This window comes from Lucilia sericata, unplaced genomic scaffold (genome assembly GCF_015586225.1).
Source record: "Lucilia sericata isolate MDLA Ls3-8-SP2 unplaced genomic scaffold, ASM1558622v1 Contig000775F_arrow, whole genome shotgun sequence".
Lineage (NCBI taxonomy): Eukaryota > Metazoa > Arthropoda > Insecta > Diptera > Calliphoridae > Lucilia > Lucilia sericata.
Window position 1 is genome coordinate 27,567 of NW_023994770.1, and position 17,598 is coordinate 45,164.

The 17,598-nt window shown below is 30.9% G+C and overlaps 1 protein-coding gene across 1 annotated transcript; it reads right to left on the minus strand.

Moving 5' to 3' along the window:
- Window positions 1–495: 495 nt before the first annotated feature.
- LOC119608020 lies at window positions 496–2,205 on the minus strand. Its single transcript, XM_037962235.1, has one exon. It carries the CDS (start codon window positions 1,751–1,753, stop codon window positions 875–877), a length of 879 nt encoding a protein of 292 aa, XP_037818163.1. The 5' UTR covers window positions 1,754–2,205; the 3' UTR covers window positions 496–874.
- Window positions 2,206–17,598: the final 15,393 nt, after the last annotated feature.

Below are 17,598 nucleotides of genomic sequence, written 5' to 3' on the forward strand. Positions count from 1 at the left end.
ACTATAGACTAGAATATAGACTAGACTATAGACTAGACTATAGACTAGAATATAGACTAGACTATAGACTAGACTATAGGCAAGACCATAGACTGGACTTGAGTACAGACTAAAATATATACACTATATTCCGGTCTATAGTATATAGTCAAGGTAGACCATGGCATCTACATTGAAATACCAGAATATAAAAAAAATGTAATGGCAACATTAACTTTCACTTAGAATTTCGTACAATAATGGAATGTGTAAACTCGATTGGAATAATGTTATACCAGATATTACTTCCTTCTAAAACACTATTTGAAAAATTCTATGGAACTACGTCCAGGAAACTGAGCTTCTGAACATCGGATATTATAGAGCACTATATGTATAAGGTCTTTCCCACCAATATTTTCTTCTTAAAGAAGGTCACCTGCTTTTCAAATGGCGCTATTATTTTAGACGTATGTATGTATTTTGTTTTTAAATAAAAAAGTGCAAGATAAGACATTTGAGTTTATAATTTTATAAATCAATAAAAATTTGTTTTTTATTAAAGTACTCAACATTCAGTCAGTCATACATATTAATAATAATAAATAATTTAATAATAAACTAAAAATAATATTAAGATAAATAATTGTACTAATTAACAAATATTAATTATAATATTTAATACTTTTGTTTTAAGCAGATTTCTAAGTTGAACATTTTAATTAGAAATTAGGAACATTTTAAGAAGGAAATTTCTTTTGCAAAAGAAATGAGGCAAGAAATAGCTAAATTATATATTTTTTGTTATAAAACTATATTATATTAAAAGTAGCATTGAACTACATTGTAGTTATTAGTTAGATTGGTTGCCACATTTTAAGTTTAGCGTCCATTATTAGTAGGTATAAGTTTGGGGTGTTATGCAGATATTTGAAGAATTTGCTATAACTATATTACCAAAATTGTGTATAATACTTTTTGGCATTTGTGGGCCACGATTGGCAGTTTGATTTTCACTAAAAATGGATTTTGGATGCGACATATTGGGCAATGATTTCTTACGACCGAACATATTGTGGTAATCGGTTTTACACTTAAAGACTTCACTATCGGAAAATGCATATTTTTGTTTAGGGTTTTTGCTATTTTTATTAAAATTCCCATTTATAAATGTAGTTCCCGTAGATGTAGTATTATTTTTAGTTTCTTCATCATCGTTATTGTCGTCAACATTCACTTGACTGGCAGCAGCATTTTTCTTAGAATTTTGTACTTTCAAAACACCATTACAACCACTGTAGTCAACTAGCTGTTCCGTTGAATCTTTTCCCAAACATATGCGGCCATCATTTCCGGTGTATTTGATGAGGCCATGATTGATTTTAATTTTCAGTCTTGTATTATTGCCAATGACAGTTATGTCGCCCACATTGTAGGAAATGCGTATGCGATTGTTGTTACCCACTATGCGTAAATTATGGGCGTTCTCTTCAATTCTTACTTCCTTGCAATTTCCTATGATTTCTCGTAAAATGCCCGACTTTTGAAAATTCAAATTACTAGCATTATCCGTGGGAGAAGAGGAGGATGAGGTACCGCAGGTTTGTGTAGAGGCTGTGGTTGTAGCTGCCGCTGCTGTTCTTGTTTGACTGCAGACATTACAGTTGCATGATGCTGAACGTGTAGTAGTGGTATTGCTGCTGGTAGTATTGACGCTACTGTTGTAATCATCTCCGTTTGACATATTTTCCTTGTCAAAAAATCTTACACCCATTCTGAGTTATGTTATAACGGTTTTATTCTTTAGTTTGTTTATTTTGTTGTTGTTGTTTACAATAACAAATTGTAATTGTTCTCTTTTTTATATTCTATATAACACTTTGTTGTTGTTGTTTTTTTATAATTTCATTCTTATGTTATTATCATGACATTTGTTAAATATTAAAATGACGTATTTGTTTTCATTTTCAGCACTAATACTTCTTTAAAACCGTTATTTTTGTTATTGTTTTTTATGTGTTTTAATAATTTACACACATTTTTTATTAATGTTTGAATTGGGGAATCACCTCTTGTCAGTTTACACGATCTTTTACTCTCAGCTGCACGATTTAATTTATTTCAACTTTTCGCTAATGTTCGTGTTTCTGTTTTTAAATGTTTATATTTTTTAATTAATTTATTTTTTATAAATATCTCTCCGTTGTTATTCTAGCATTTGTTAATTTAGCACTGAGCCATTTCCTCATTCGTTATATTCGTTTTATACACAGATTGCCCTCCCGAATTGGTTTGAGTGTATTTTGCGGTAGTTTTTTTGTCGTTCTTTATTTCTTGTACTGTTGTTGTTGTTATTGCCGACCAACAGTTCAGCGATTTCTAAATAATGCTCGAAAGCATGAGCTTTTCGTTTGGGGTACTTTTTTATTTGTTTGTTTTGTAATCAGTGCCATAATTTCTAATACTCAATGAGATGTTATGTTTGAAGTAGTACGTCTGTATATGTTAGAGAAGTGTAACATCGGAGAATTGATATTTAATTTTGAGTGGGTATATAAAGAAAACTGGAATAATCATGTATAGGGCTATGTTGAGTCTTACTTACACACCAGCAGTTGAAAGGTCAGGGGTCACTTCTGCTTTTTCTACTGTTTTATATAACTTTGGTGCTACAATTTAGAGAGTGCCAATCGACTCACAATAACATGCTAAGTTCATGATCGTCAGACAAATATTCTGGTTAAGTATGGGGTCCAAATCCTAATCTTTGAAAGCAATCATTCAAGTCATGATGTTAATGAAAAGCCCATTGAAATTGATTTATGTTTTAACCTAATATCGTAGGTTAGATTAGGTTATATTGAAAGTAGGATGTATATTATATGAGATCCGAAGTTTAGGTTGAATGAAGGATGTAGACATTACATCAGATTTGAAAAACACACCTAGGCCGCTAACGGACTTGTTGTAAGCTCGTTTTTATAGAAAATCCTAATACAAAGATATATATGAAAGGAATTAACGTCCAATGTTCAGAACATCATTTTGATGGTTATAGTTCCTTAACAATTTCGAGTCTAAAATTCGTTCTTTTTCATGGAGAAAACCTATATGAAAGAAATTAACGTCCAATGTTCAAAAACTCAGTTTCTAGGTGATACTTGCTTATAACATTTCAATTAGAGATATAACATCTGGAATAACATCGCTCTCAAGATATTTTGATCCAATTTCAACGAAACGTTGGAACACTGAAAACATTCTTCACATGCTCTACATTCAGCTGAATGACTTTGACTAATTTTTGTATAGTTGTGCTCGTAAACCTGTGTGTCCACTAAGAATGCGTAGCATCATACTAAGATCTGACTTGTTCATTCTGAAGAGGCTTCACGTCCTGCCTTGTTGGGGTCAGATTAACTTCCTCATACTTGCTTGCGGCCTAGTACCCAGAATGAATACAGAACTTACTTTTGGAATAGTATTCGGTTATGGCTCTCTTACAGTCCAATGCGTTATTAGATTTAACCTTATGAGCTGATAATAACCTCCGTTGGCCCCATATTTATTCTATAGTATTCTATCTGGGACCAATGTTTCAAAGAATCCGACCCATTTAGGCTCTCATCCGTGTAGCTACAGATTCTCGTAAGGGTTTTGCACTAACGTTCCACTTGACCGCGATCTCCTATGTGTGACCAATGTATCATGGTTCCCGACAATTTCTATTTCTTTAATGTGAAACAGATCAATTTACGCTTTTATTAAGCCAATGTATCATAGTTAGACCAAGACCCCATTTCGAGTCTATGTTTCATCTACATAGCACCCAACATCGATATAATTTGTTGGTTCTCTATGTGATATTTCCATTATAGTTTACGATCAAGAATTATGCATAGCTATTTAAGCCAGTCGGTCACTAAAATCGTCCAGAACAAGAATCGGGGTTCAGTATAGGAAGGCATTTTCGTCTTTCTTTTGAATATCGTAAATTCATTTAAAATGTTTACTAAATCTACTGATTATGCTGCAAATTTATGGTTTTGATCTAGGTTTTTCCAAAGTGTGACCGGAACTACCCCTGGGGTTCCGTATCTGCATCTCTGCTGATCAAACAGTTAGGAGTTCTGAAACATATTGTTCACAGCTGCATTCTACGAAATTTAAGCTGTCTAACTGAGGAGCTATTGGGAATGGCTCGACTGCAAACTTAATAGCTTCAAACGTGTCGGACAACCGTGGTACAGATATATATTTCTGCCACAACTAGGTCGTAATAGAAGTGTGCCTACCAGCATGCGTAGATTAAACCGTTCCGAATATACACAGCTTAACGATTTATTATTGTCAATAAATCATTAAGATGAAATTTAACATAAATGTTTAATATTGATTTGGTATTAATCAGTTTTTGTCAAAATTGGTTACAAACTAGTACCACGATATATTTACCAAAGTAATCTACTGATACCTACTTATATATAGCATTAAATACTGAAATAAATGACTGGTAATTAAACTTTCGATTTCCTATAAATTACATGTATATTTAAATCAAATCTATCGAATTCAGCGAATAACCAATGCAACAAATCGCCTGTTTTGTTTAATTTTATATTTCTATTATAAGTAAAATAAAGCAGATTTATTAAGAATAATATAATTAAATCGTTTCATAAATAAACATGTATTAATGCAAGTCGCACGATGTTTTAAAAGCTTTATATTTCATACTCAGGTCTGATGCCTTTAAATTTCCTCTAATAAAGGTACATATGTACCTAACTAGAAAATTATATTAAGCTTTTTTACACAATTTTTTATTTAGCATAATTAAACCTGATCGTTAGATAAGTTTATTCTCTCAAACTACGCAAGCAACTTTAATTTGGAATAGATATGTACATAGAAGAAAACAATTTGCTAATAATATCATAAAAGTTATAACAGGTTTTTTTGATCAGTTGTGAGCATGTTGATGTTACTCTCTTTAAATTTATTTTAGTTTTTTTGTCAATGACATAAAATTTAGCATATTAGTAAAAATTATATACATATTTCAACTTCTCTTCACATTTATTAAAACTTTTGAACTTTACCGATAGTTTTTTGTTAAAAATATATGTTGATTTATCTTGTATTTCTCAAGGGTTTAAATATATGTATGACATGACTTATTGGTGGCTAAAAATAGATTATACTATAATTGATTGCCTAAAGGCAGCATGCCTTAAGCGTATAAATTCTGAAGTTTTGTGAACTCTGAATAGTTTATGTTTACTACATACATATGTATATAACATGTTTACAACCAATTTTTAATAAATTAAATTTTGTTAAATATTTATATAGAGTTTGGTTTGTGTATTAAAATCTCCCAACTTTTCAAATTAATCCCAGGAAACTCCGAATATCGGATTCTCTCTAAACATCTGAAGCAAAAAGGGTTAGATATCCCAATGATCTGAAGACTAACAACAGCTCAGTCGAAGCCAAGCGATACCTCACTCAAAATAATATCAAATCGGAATCCTACTCATGCTATCTAATCTCTGATCATTGCTTAATTTCCGAGATGCAAAATCATCAATTCCGTTTACAACCTCTGTGGAGTCGACAACAGCACTTAGAGACGTAATCGGTAGACCGAAACATCAAATAAACCGAGGACTTGTTTCCACTTACAGAGTAAAGACTTAAAATACTCGGGCAAGGAACAAAAATTCAATGGTATCACTTGTATAAGATACCTTACATACATCACCATTCAACCCAGCAAACTTCTCATTCATCCGACACACTCATTAAGAAAAACATCCGACACACACACTCTAGGTATACGGATGGGTAAGAGTCGCAATCATCATTACCCCCAACCCGTATTATATATATTTGACACCATTTCATTTCCAACGCTTAGTCCCGCAGTCACTCCTCTGTGGGGTATCTATTGTCTCGGCAACAGCACCGAACTTATCCCGAATTATAGACTTTACCGTGTATCAGTCTTTTAACCAATATTCTCTTAAACCCCAGCCATCATGTGCTCCACGAAGGGACTTCTCCAATAATCGGGACAAAGTCGGAAAACTCTGCCCTGTGGGCTACCGGTCCCCGTGGTACCCAGAATATGTGCTTTTCTACGTCAAATCATTACAAGGAAAGACCGAGTTTATAGTTTATTGCAATAACACCCGGGAGAAATCCCGCGGATAAGGATATCCAATCAAGATCGTTTTGCTAGGACTTATAGGTGAAAAGTTACACTCATTTGAAAAAAAAACACTGTATGACCACAATGTCTGACTTTAACCCCCTCTAATTCCGGCAGATCATGGCCGATAGAGCTGAAGTGTCTGGCATACTATCCAATAGTACTAACCTAGGTCTAAATTTTATCAAAATCAATTTTTTAAGTTGGGTTACTTGACTTGAAATTGCCAGTCACGTGACTTCTGTAACTCCCATTGCCTCTAGGGTTTTTACGGTATTATACGTGTATGTTTTTTTTTCTAGTATTTATTAATATATTTTTAAGTAAATTATTTTATCGCTTTATATTTATGATTTAAATGCTAGTGCTGCTAAAATGGGATTTACCACGGTCAATGCCAAAGAAATGCAATTTTTAACACCGATATTAATCACCGTAAATTCCCTAATTATATACCCTATACACACATTCAGGGGCATTGTCCCACATTTCGAAGCAGATTCAAAAAGGACATACTAGTTTGGAATAATGTTTTTTTTTTAATTTGTTAAAAAATGGTGGGTGGGTAAAGAGGTGCGATGAAGATTCTGTAGTATTTAAAACGCAATACAATCTAACCTTTGGTTATTGTTTAACCGGTAAATATTCAGCCGATTAAAATAATTTATTATGAAAACTGTCAATGAGTATATCGTTTTGATAAAAAATTGGATGTTGAATAATGGGTGTTATTAGATTTTTATATGTATTAATTTTATGTTTCATCTGGTCACATTATTTACTCTAGTTATATACTCACTTCTAATTTTAGTCCACAATATCCGATAACACTAACACAACTACATACATATTAAATATACCATTAGGTTTTAGTTTAATTATCTATGTTTGATCTCGACATTATTTTTAAGGGTATTTACCAACTAATTATACTCAAATGTATTTTTAAAATTTAGAACTTTATCAATTAAAAAGGTACTTTTTGCAAATGTTAATGCTCCAATATTTCACCTACATACACAATACATACCAATGACTGATAATTCTAACGATAATAGAAGAAGTAATAAATATTGTGATAATATCGTTTTATATAGGTTTTTGTATATATTCTCATGTTTCTAGGTTCAATATTATAGAAAACTCAAGGAGTAACTTTTGAATAACAAAATAGTGCCAAAAAGTCCCCTTTCATAGTTTCTCATTTACTTCGTGATCTACATGCTTAATTGTATATTTCTAGGTTCAATATTTACATATAACACCTCAATTTGCATATTTAATTTTCCAAATTTTAAAATATATATTTTTTTAATTTTTATATTTTCCCATCCCTTCTTAATTTCCCACACACAATTTTCCATGTTTGATTTTGGCAATAACAAAACAACAACAAATGTTTAAATATAAAATTAAAACTTACCTTTTTAGACTTAAAATTCCTTTGTCCTAGAAGATTTTTAGCGATATTAGCCATTTTCTTATTTATACTCCAACTTAAGTGTGTTAAAATGCTTTAAAAAACGCCATTAAAGCCACACTTGTTTAACAAAAACCACAAAACACTTATGAACCTTATGAAAATATACTGAAATTTTGCTCGGTTTTATTTGTTGTGGTATTTTTTCCACAATTTCTAATAATATATTAACTTGAGCTTGTAAAAACGCTTAGTTGAACACATTAAAACACTATTAGGGCTACACTTTTCAACATAAACAAACAAAAACACTGCATTAAGCCCTTTAAACATGCTTAGATTTGCTTTGCTTTAATTGTTGTTGTTGCTATTTCTTTTACTATTTTACTTCAAATTTGCACTTTTTAGTAGCCTTTAACTGCAACAACAACAAATCTTGACGCGAAAAAACAGCACACTACCAGGGCTACACTTTTGAACAAAAACAAACAAAACCACTGCATTAAGCCCTTTAAACATGCTTAGATTTGCTTTGCTTTAATTGTTGTTGTTGCTATTTCTTTAACTATTTTACTACAAATTTGCACTTTTTATTAGCCTTTAATTGCAACAACAACAAACCTTGACACTGAAAAACAACAACAATTAACACATCAGGGCAATTTTTTGGAATTTTGCTTTTAATTCTAATAAAACACTTTTTTTTAACAAATATTAACATTTTTTACAAACTATTACTTTGTTGTACTATTTTTTACTAATATTTATTAAAAATTTTTATTAAAAATTGTTTTTTCACCAATTTTTTTCTCAATTAATAAAATTTTGACACTTTTTCTTGAAAGTAACGCGACAAACTAAAGTAAATTGTAGAGAAAGAGGAAGCAATTGCAGGCTTATGCAAAAACTGTCATAAATAGGGTAGAGTTTAATGGAGAGTGTGCCAAATATGTAATTGGGTGTTAGAGTATTAGTAAAAAAGGTAAACAATGCAAATACAGGCTTTGGCAAAAACAATAACAACTAACAATAATAAGGAGAGAGTTTGTTTACTTTTTCTTTTAAAGGAGAGTTTAATAAAAAAGTAAACAAAGGACAAATGAATCGTGTGTAATTTACAATAACAACTAGTAATTGATTGTTGTTATTGTTTTGTTATCATGCAACGATTTGCATTTTATTGTAATTAGTGATAAACGGTTCGTTTTTTTTTTTTTTTGAAAATAACATGACAACTATAGCTTAGATTTCAATAATATTTGATAGACTTATAGTTAACAAGTTAAGGTTTAATATTGTAGTTAAAAATGTAAATAAATTTGTAAATAAAAAAAGTTATCAAGCCTTAAACTTGTACAACTAAATATAAATAAGATTTTTATAAAAAATTTAAATTTCTCGTTTAGCCAAAATCATCTGATCACATTATTTACTCTATATGTATACACTTAAAGGGTTATAATTTTAGTCCACAATAACCGATAACACTAACACAACCACATACATATGTACATATTAGAAATACCATTAGGTTTTAGTTTAAATATCTATGTTTGAACTGAACATTATATTAAGGGTATTTACCAACTATTTATACTCAAATGTATTTATAAAATTTAAAACTTTATCGATTAAAAAGGTACTTTTTGCAAATTTTAATGCATCAATATTTCTCATACATACATAGTATGTACGTGTACCTACCAATGACTGATAATTCTAAAGATAGTAGAAGAGGTAATAAATATTGAAATGATTTATTAAATTATATATATGTAAATAAACTATTTTTAGGGCCATAGGGAAAAAATTAAATCATCTGAGGTTTAATCATAAATATGTATATTTAATTTTAAAATTTGTGATACAGGCAGCTTTATCTGAACCAGTTGAGAACAAGGCTAGTAAAATCCTAATATTATAATCTTATTAAATTAAAAAAGGCTTGATTAAGAGTGAAAGATCATTTTACTATTTTATAAAATGTCATGAGATTTTACATTGAACACTTTGAATTTATAAAAAAAGAACAAATTGTTATGTTTTTTTTTTAATTCAAAATTCCTAGAATAAGAAATTAGTAATTCGGACAAAAATATTTATTACTGTTGCAATAAGAATGTATACTCACGTTCTTGTGATTTTTTTTTTACTGAAAACTAATAGAAACTTTTAAAAATAAATCAAATAACTAATATTATTTAATGAAATATTTAAAAACCTCAAGCATTATAACTTAAAGAATGTGTCTTTACAGGATTATTTTCGCAATAGGTCCTTACTGAGGACTTGTGTCAAGTTTGGACCGTGCTCTGCAGTATTTGAAAGCGTAATTATCTTACAATTTTTTTTTAATTTTTAATAATATAAAGCATATTTGTGTAACAGATCGTATGTGAAGTTCGACCAACCAACGGAATTAACACCAAAGTCTTATATCCTATTCTATAATCTAGTCTACAGTCTAGTCTATAGTCTACTCTATAGTCTAGTCTATAGTCTAGTCTATAGTCTAGTCTATAGTCTAGTCTATAGTCTAGTCTATAGTCTAGTCTATAGTCTAGTCTATAGTCTAGTCTATAGTCTAGTCTATAGTCTAGTCTATAGTCTAGTCTATAGTCTAGTCTATAGTCTAGTCTATAGTCTAGTCTATAGTTTAGTCTATAGTCTAGTCTATAGTCTAGTCTATAGTCTAGTCTATAGTCTAGTCTATAGTCTAGTCTATAGTCTAGTCTATAGTCTAGTCTATAGTCTAGTCTATAGTCTAGTCTATAGTCTAGTCTATAGTCTAGTCTATAGTCTAGTCTATAGTCTAGTCTATAGTCTAGTCTATAGTCTAGTCTATAGTCTAGTCTATAGTCTAGTCTATAGTCTATTCTATAGTCTAGTCTATTCTATAGTCTAGTCTATAGTCTATTCTATAGTCTATTCTATAGTCTATTCTATAGTCTATTCTATAGTCTAGTCTATAGTCTAGTCTATAGTCTAGTCTATAGTCTAGTCTATAGTCTAGTCTATAGTCTAGGCTATAGTCTAGTCTATAGTCTAGTCTATAGTCTAGTCTATAGTCTAGTCTACAGTCTAGTCTATAGTCTAGTCTACAGTCTAGTCTATAGTCTAGTCTATAGTCTAGTCTATAGTCTAGTCTATAGTCTAGTCTATAGTCTAGTCTATAGTCTAGTCTATAGTCTAGTCTATAGTCTTGTCTATAGTCTATTCTATAGTCTAGTCTATAGTCTAGTCTATAGTCTAGTCTATAGTCTAGTCTATAGTCTAGTCTATAGTCTAGTCTATAGTCTAGTCTATAGTATAGTCTATAGTCTAGTCTATAGTCTAGTCTATAGTCTAGTCTATAGTCTAGTCTATAGTCTAGTCTATAGTCTAGTCTATATTCTAGTCTAGTCTAGTCTATAGTCTAGTCTATAGTCTAGTCTATAGTCTAGTCTATAGTCTAGTCTATAGTCTAGTCTATAGTCTAGTCTATAGTCTAGTCTATAGTCTAGTCTATAGTCTAGTCTAGTCTAGTCTATAGTCTAATCTATACTCTAGTCTATAGTCTAGTCTATAGTCTAGTCTATAGTCTAGTCTATAGTCTTTCTTTATAGCTTTCATCAGAATACTTTACCAATAAAAAAATACATTTTTAAAAATTTAAATTTAACATCTTAGTCCAAAGTTTTTATAATCACAATTAATAGATAAATACATTTGAAAAAGTTATGCATCTATGAAATGCTATATCATTCGGTGATTAACAGTTTGTCATTTTCTATTAATATTTTGAAACTTTTTTTAATTATTACAATGACTCAAAAAAAGATAGTAATTCAATTATTCATCAATTTTTATCATTATATTTTAAATAGTAATTAAAATGTTGATTAAATAGTTATTGATTGGAAATTGATTGATAGGAACATAGATGATATCCGAAATATATGGATATAACAAAGGATTTAGCAAGAACGATATATAATATTAATTAAGAACCCACTTAAAACCTTTAAACTAAATCCAATATGTTTTTATTTAATTTTAACTGTTCTTATTTATAATAGTTTTTTTAATTAAAATTTTAAGGGGATTCACTATAAATATACAATCAATATTGTTTACAAAATTGCTTAATAGAACAATAAAAAGTACTTTTAAATTATTACTACCACATGGTACCAGATATACACTAGTTAAAGTTTAATAAAGTATATAAACAGATGTGCATACGTCGGCTGATACTACGAATGGAAGTAGCCCTTAATTTAAGTGTAAAAAGTCCTTGATTTCGTCTGAAATCTTAACATTTTTTCTTAATTAGAAATTTGTAATTGGTGCGAAAAACATATTCAAATTCCCAATGAAAAATTACGTCATCCTACTAATCAAATCATGCCTAAAGATTGAATCCAATTAAAAAGATATTAACAATTAAATAACGATTAAATTACAATAATGTCTGTACACTTTACCATTAATTATCGGTATATGAAGTTTTGCATTGGGTTTGCATTTGATCTCAAAAGGTCATATGGAATAAGATCGCAGTTTTCAGAAAACTGAGTCTTTTCATAGATCTCTATATGTATAAGGTTTTTCGACTAGCAAGAATAAATCGGACACAATTTTTCATGATTTGAACAGCGAAATAATAATTTGCAAACGCCAACTTCATTCCTATCTGAAAAATATTTTCTTAATGGAAGACACTGTATTTATAATACTGCTGGTGCAGGGTACCAGGCAAGATAATGAAAATAAAATACTATTCAATAATAAAGTGAGTGTTGAGACATACGTACATACAAATGTATGTATAAATATTGAGACGGGACATTCAAAGTTTTGACCGATAAGATTTGGTATTAAAAATGTATTAAAGATTTGATATTTTAAAGAAAGCAAGGTTGAATTCAATCAAGATAATCGCTATTATTTTGCATTACTTTCATTTTTAAATAAATTATTATCAAAGCGCAAAAATGAAATGTTCTATTAGCCTCCAGAGTTGTATAAACTTTATTATTAAAATGAGTGTTCCTTTGTGTATGGGCATTGAACATTTGGAAAAGAATCCCAATTATAGATAAAATGTCATATTAAGGAAAACCATAACTTATATTAGGTACATCAGATGTTATATCATGGTTCCTTAAGTTCATTTTCCTGTATATACGCTCTTTCATTACCGATTATTCTCACCGGAATTGTAATAGGTTATGACTTGCATTCTTATACAGTCCGTTGGCACCATATTTGTTCAAAAGCACCTGGAAGGAGTTTAGAATACTGCTCCGACTTGCTCTTAACTGCTCAACTATTGAACGAGTTTGCCTGAATGACTTCCTTTCACTATCCGAAATCGCGTTTTGGTTTAAGACTTTATTGCTCTTATAGCCATTAATGATTCTGTGACTGGCATTTGCAGCAATCGTTCAACGTTAGGAAGATGTCCTGGATGTCTCTAATATTAAGTCAAAAGACTGGCCGGATGTTTTGAGGGTAGTGATCTTCTATTAGGCAGGCCGTCGAAGAGTAGTACCCATAGAATTTTCGGGTTTTAAACCGCCGTATTAATACGACAGCCTTTGAACGAGATATCAAAGTCCTTTCTTTAGTCCAAGATGTGAAAGTAACTGTAGTTTACGTACTTGAAAATGTCCAGATATTAAATTTTTTATATTTACGACGATTGTGGTCTAGTATTGGGAAATTTTAGCACTAATGTCGTGTTGACACAGTTGATTTCGAAGTTCATGAAAATTATCGATGACGGTGGCCAAGTATTGGGATATTTTGGTTCTTATGAATAAGAATATTGTATGGTCATCTTCGTATGACACAAACAATAGAATTTTCGTGTTTTGAACCGCCGTATTAATACGACTGCCTCTGAACGAGATGTCAAAGTCCTTTCTTTAGTCCAAGATGTGAAAGTAACTGTAGTTTACGTTCTTGAAAATGTCCAGATATTAAGTCGTTTATATTTACGACGATTGTGGTCTAGTATTGGGAAATTTTAGCACTAATGTCGTGTTGACACAGTTGATTTCGAAGTTCATGAAAATTGTCGATGACGGTGGCCAAGTATTGGGATATTTTGGTTCTTATGTAATCAATATTTACGACAGATGAGAATATTGTATGGTCATCTTCGTATGACACAATCGAGACATATTGGGGTGGTTCCGGAAATGAGGCGAGATATATATATATCTATATCTTGCGGTAGTTCTGCCATAGACATAGTTGACTACTTCTTGAGATGTGAGCATCTTGACTGTACATCGCTTGCTAGAGTCGTTTTAAAAATGGAATGATTAATATATCGGAGGAGCAACGATAGTGCTTTGATACGGGTGCTCTAATCTGAGTAATTGTAAATAGTCAGATTAAGAAGGGTGGAACTTAACAGAGCTTTTCCGAATCCATTAGGAAGCAGTATCAATATGAGTAGAACATCGAATACCTAATTTTATGCAAGAATTTTAACCAGATTTAATACTGTCTTTCCTTCAACCTTAAATGATCTTTGAGTTTGTAATGATCGAATCGGAATTCACAATAGCCCCATACAAAGTCGCTATCATACAGAGACATTAATATCCATAATAAACATTATGGATATTATTGTCTTGATAAAATTTGACACAAATAACAAATTTTATGAGGATCGGTGCAAAACTTACCCTATAAAGATCCATTCAGAAAAGTTCTCTGCCTTAATTAAATCTTTTAAATGTGAAATTATAGAAAAATATATAACATTTAATTATGAATCCCGCATTTTATCTAGTATCTTTAATATACCGATTCGCTACAATTTAGTCAAATACCTTTGGCATTTCTGCTACATTAGAAATGACATTAGTATTTAATTAATACAACAAACCTTTACTAAAAATAGTTAAGCTCTAGTTTTATAAATTTTTCTCGTGTATTTTGTTTAAATTATTCATAAAAACACAAAAATCACTCACAACTCAAAGGTCACTGGAAATAAAAACAATATTACTGAATATTTTTACTAAAAGTCCCCTTAACGATTATACTATCATACAGGTGGTCATTGAGTTTATTTACTTTTCGTTCCTATATTATTATTTTTTTTTTGTGCTTTCGGTACCTTCTTCAACGTTTAATCTATACAAAAAAAATATTGATAAAATTTGTTAAACTGATTGTATTTGAGTAAGGTATCTTCTTCTTCTTTACTTTTCGGTTGTTGATTTCTTCTTTCTATTGTTATTTATAACAAATTAATTTGATTATTTGTTTAGTTAATGTAGGTATTCGTATTATTTCAAGGGGATTTTTCGCAAACAAACAAAAATATATTTTGAACTTAATGGGTGTGAAAAAGATATATAAACGATAGATAGATACATACATGCATACACATGTATATCTAATTTGTTAAATTAACTAAATTACAAAAATAGTAATTATTTTACTTATTTAAAGATAGTAATTGAATTTTTAAACAACAATTTTTGACCCAGCAACATTATTTTGTTGAATTGTTTTGTTCAAATATAAATATGCAATGATTTTGACTCAATACAAATTGAGAATAAAAACGGAAGATTGTTTTACTATATAGAAATCACAAAATAAACTATTAGTTAATTATAATGTACCGGAAAAAAACTCATACAATTTTTTAATAGACCACATTAAAGTTCATAGCTACAGTAAAGTGAAAAACAGTTGCAGTTGGAAATTTTGTAATAAATAGGTCAGAAACAGAATAGCTCCCAATTTTTCTAGTTTATGTATACTTTTGTTGAACATAGACTAGACATAGACTAGACATAGACTAGACATAGACTAGACAAAGACTAGACATAGACTAGACATGGACTAGATATAGACTAGACATAGACTAGACATAGAATAGACATAGACTAGACATAGACTAGACATAGACTAGATATAGACTAGACATAGACTAGACTTAGACTAGACTTAGACTAGACATAGACTAGACATAGACTAAACATAGACTAGACATAGACTAGACATAGACTAGTCATAGACTAGACATAGACTAGACATAGACTAGACATAGACTAGACATAGACTAGACATAGACTAGACATAGACTAGACATAGACTAGACATAGACTAGACATAGACTAGACATAGACTAGACATAGACTAGACATAGACTAGACATAGACTAGACATAGACTAGACATAGACTAGACATAGACTAGACATAGACTAGACATAGCCTAGACATAGACTAGACATAGACTAGACATAGACTAGACATAGACTAGACATAGGCTAGACATAGACTAGACATAGACTAGACATAGACTAGACATAGACTAGACATAGATTAGACAAGACTAGACATAGACTAGACATAGACTAGACATAGACTAGACATAGACTAGACATAGACTAGACATAGACTAGACATAGACTAGACATAGACTAGACATAGACTAGACATAGACTAGACATAGACTAGACATAGACTAGACATAGACTAGACATAGACTAGACATAGACTAGACATAGACTAGACATAGACTAGACATAGACTAGACATAGACTAGACATAGACTAGACATAGACTAGACATAGACTAGACATAGACTAGACATAGACTAGACATAGACTAGACATAGACTAGACATAGACTAGACATAGACTAGACATAGACTAGACATAGACTAACATAGACCTAGACATAGACTAGACATAGACTAGACATAGACTAGACATAGACTAGACATAGACTAGACATAGACTAGACATAGACTAGACATAGACTAGACATAGACTAGACATAGACTAGACATAGACTAGACATAGACTAGACATAGACTAGACATAGACTAGACATAGACTAGACATAGACTAGACATAGACTAGACATAGACTAGACATAGACTAGACATAGACTAGACATAGACTAGACATAGACTAGACATAGACTAGACATAGACTAGACATAGACTAGACATAGACTAGACATAGACTAGACATAGACTAGACATAGACTAGACATAGACTAGACATAGACTAGACTAGACATAGACTAGACATAGACTAGACATAGACTAGACATAGACTAGACATAGACTAGACATAGACTAGACATACTAGACATAGACTAGAAATAGACTAGACATAGACTAGACATAGACTAGACATAGACTAGACATAGACTAGACATAGACTAGACATAGACTAGACAATAGACTAGACATAGACTAGACATAGACTAGACATAGACTAGACTAGACTAGACATAGACTAGACTAGACTAGACATAGACTAGACATAGACTAGACATAGACTAGACATAGACTAGACATAGACTATACATAGACTAGACATAGACTAGACATAGACTAACATAGACTAAGACATAGACTAGACTAGACTAGACATAGACTAGACATAGACTAGACTAGACATAGACTAGACATAGACGAGACATAGACCTAGACATAGACTAGACATAGACTAGAACATAGACTAGACATAGACTAGACATAGACTAGACATAGACTAGAATAGACTAGACATAGACTAGACTAGACATAGACTAGACTATAGACTAGACTATAGACTAGACTATAGACTAGACTATAGACTAGACTATAGACTAGACTATAGACTAGACTATAGACTAGACTATAGACTAGACTATAGACTAGACTATAGACTAGACTATAGACTAGACTATAGACTAGACTATAGACTAGACTATAGACTAGACTATAGACTAGACTATAGACTAGACTATAGACTAGACTATAGACTAGACTATAGACTAGACTATAGACTAGACTATAGACTAGACTATAGACTAGACTATAGACTAGACTATAGACTAGACTATAGACTAGACTATAGACTAGACTATAGACTAGACTATAGACTAGACTATAGACTAGACTATAGACTAGACTATAGACTAGACTATAGACTAGACTATAGACTAGACTATAGACTAGACTATAGA

Coding starts and splice junctions, on each gene's coding strand:
- LOC119608020 (XM_037962235.1), bottom strand. CDS start 1,753: ATGGGTGTAAGATTTTTTGACAAGGAAAATATGTCAAACGGAGATGAT.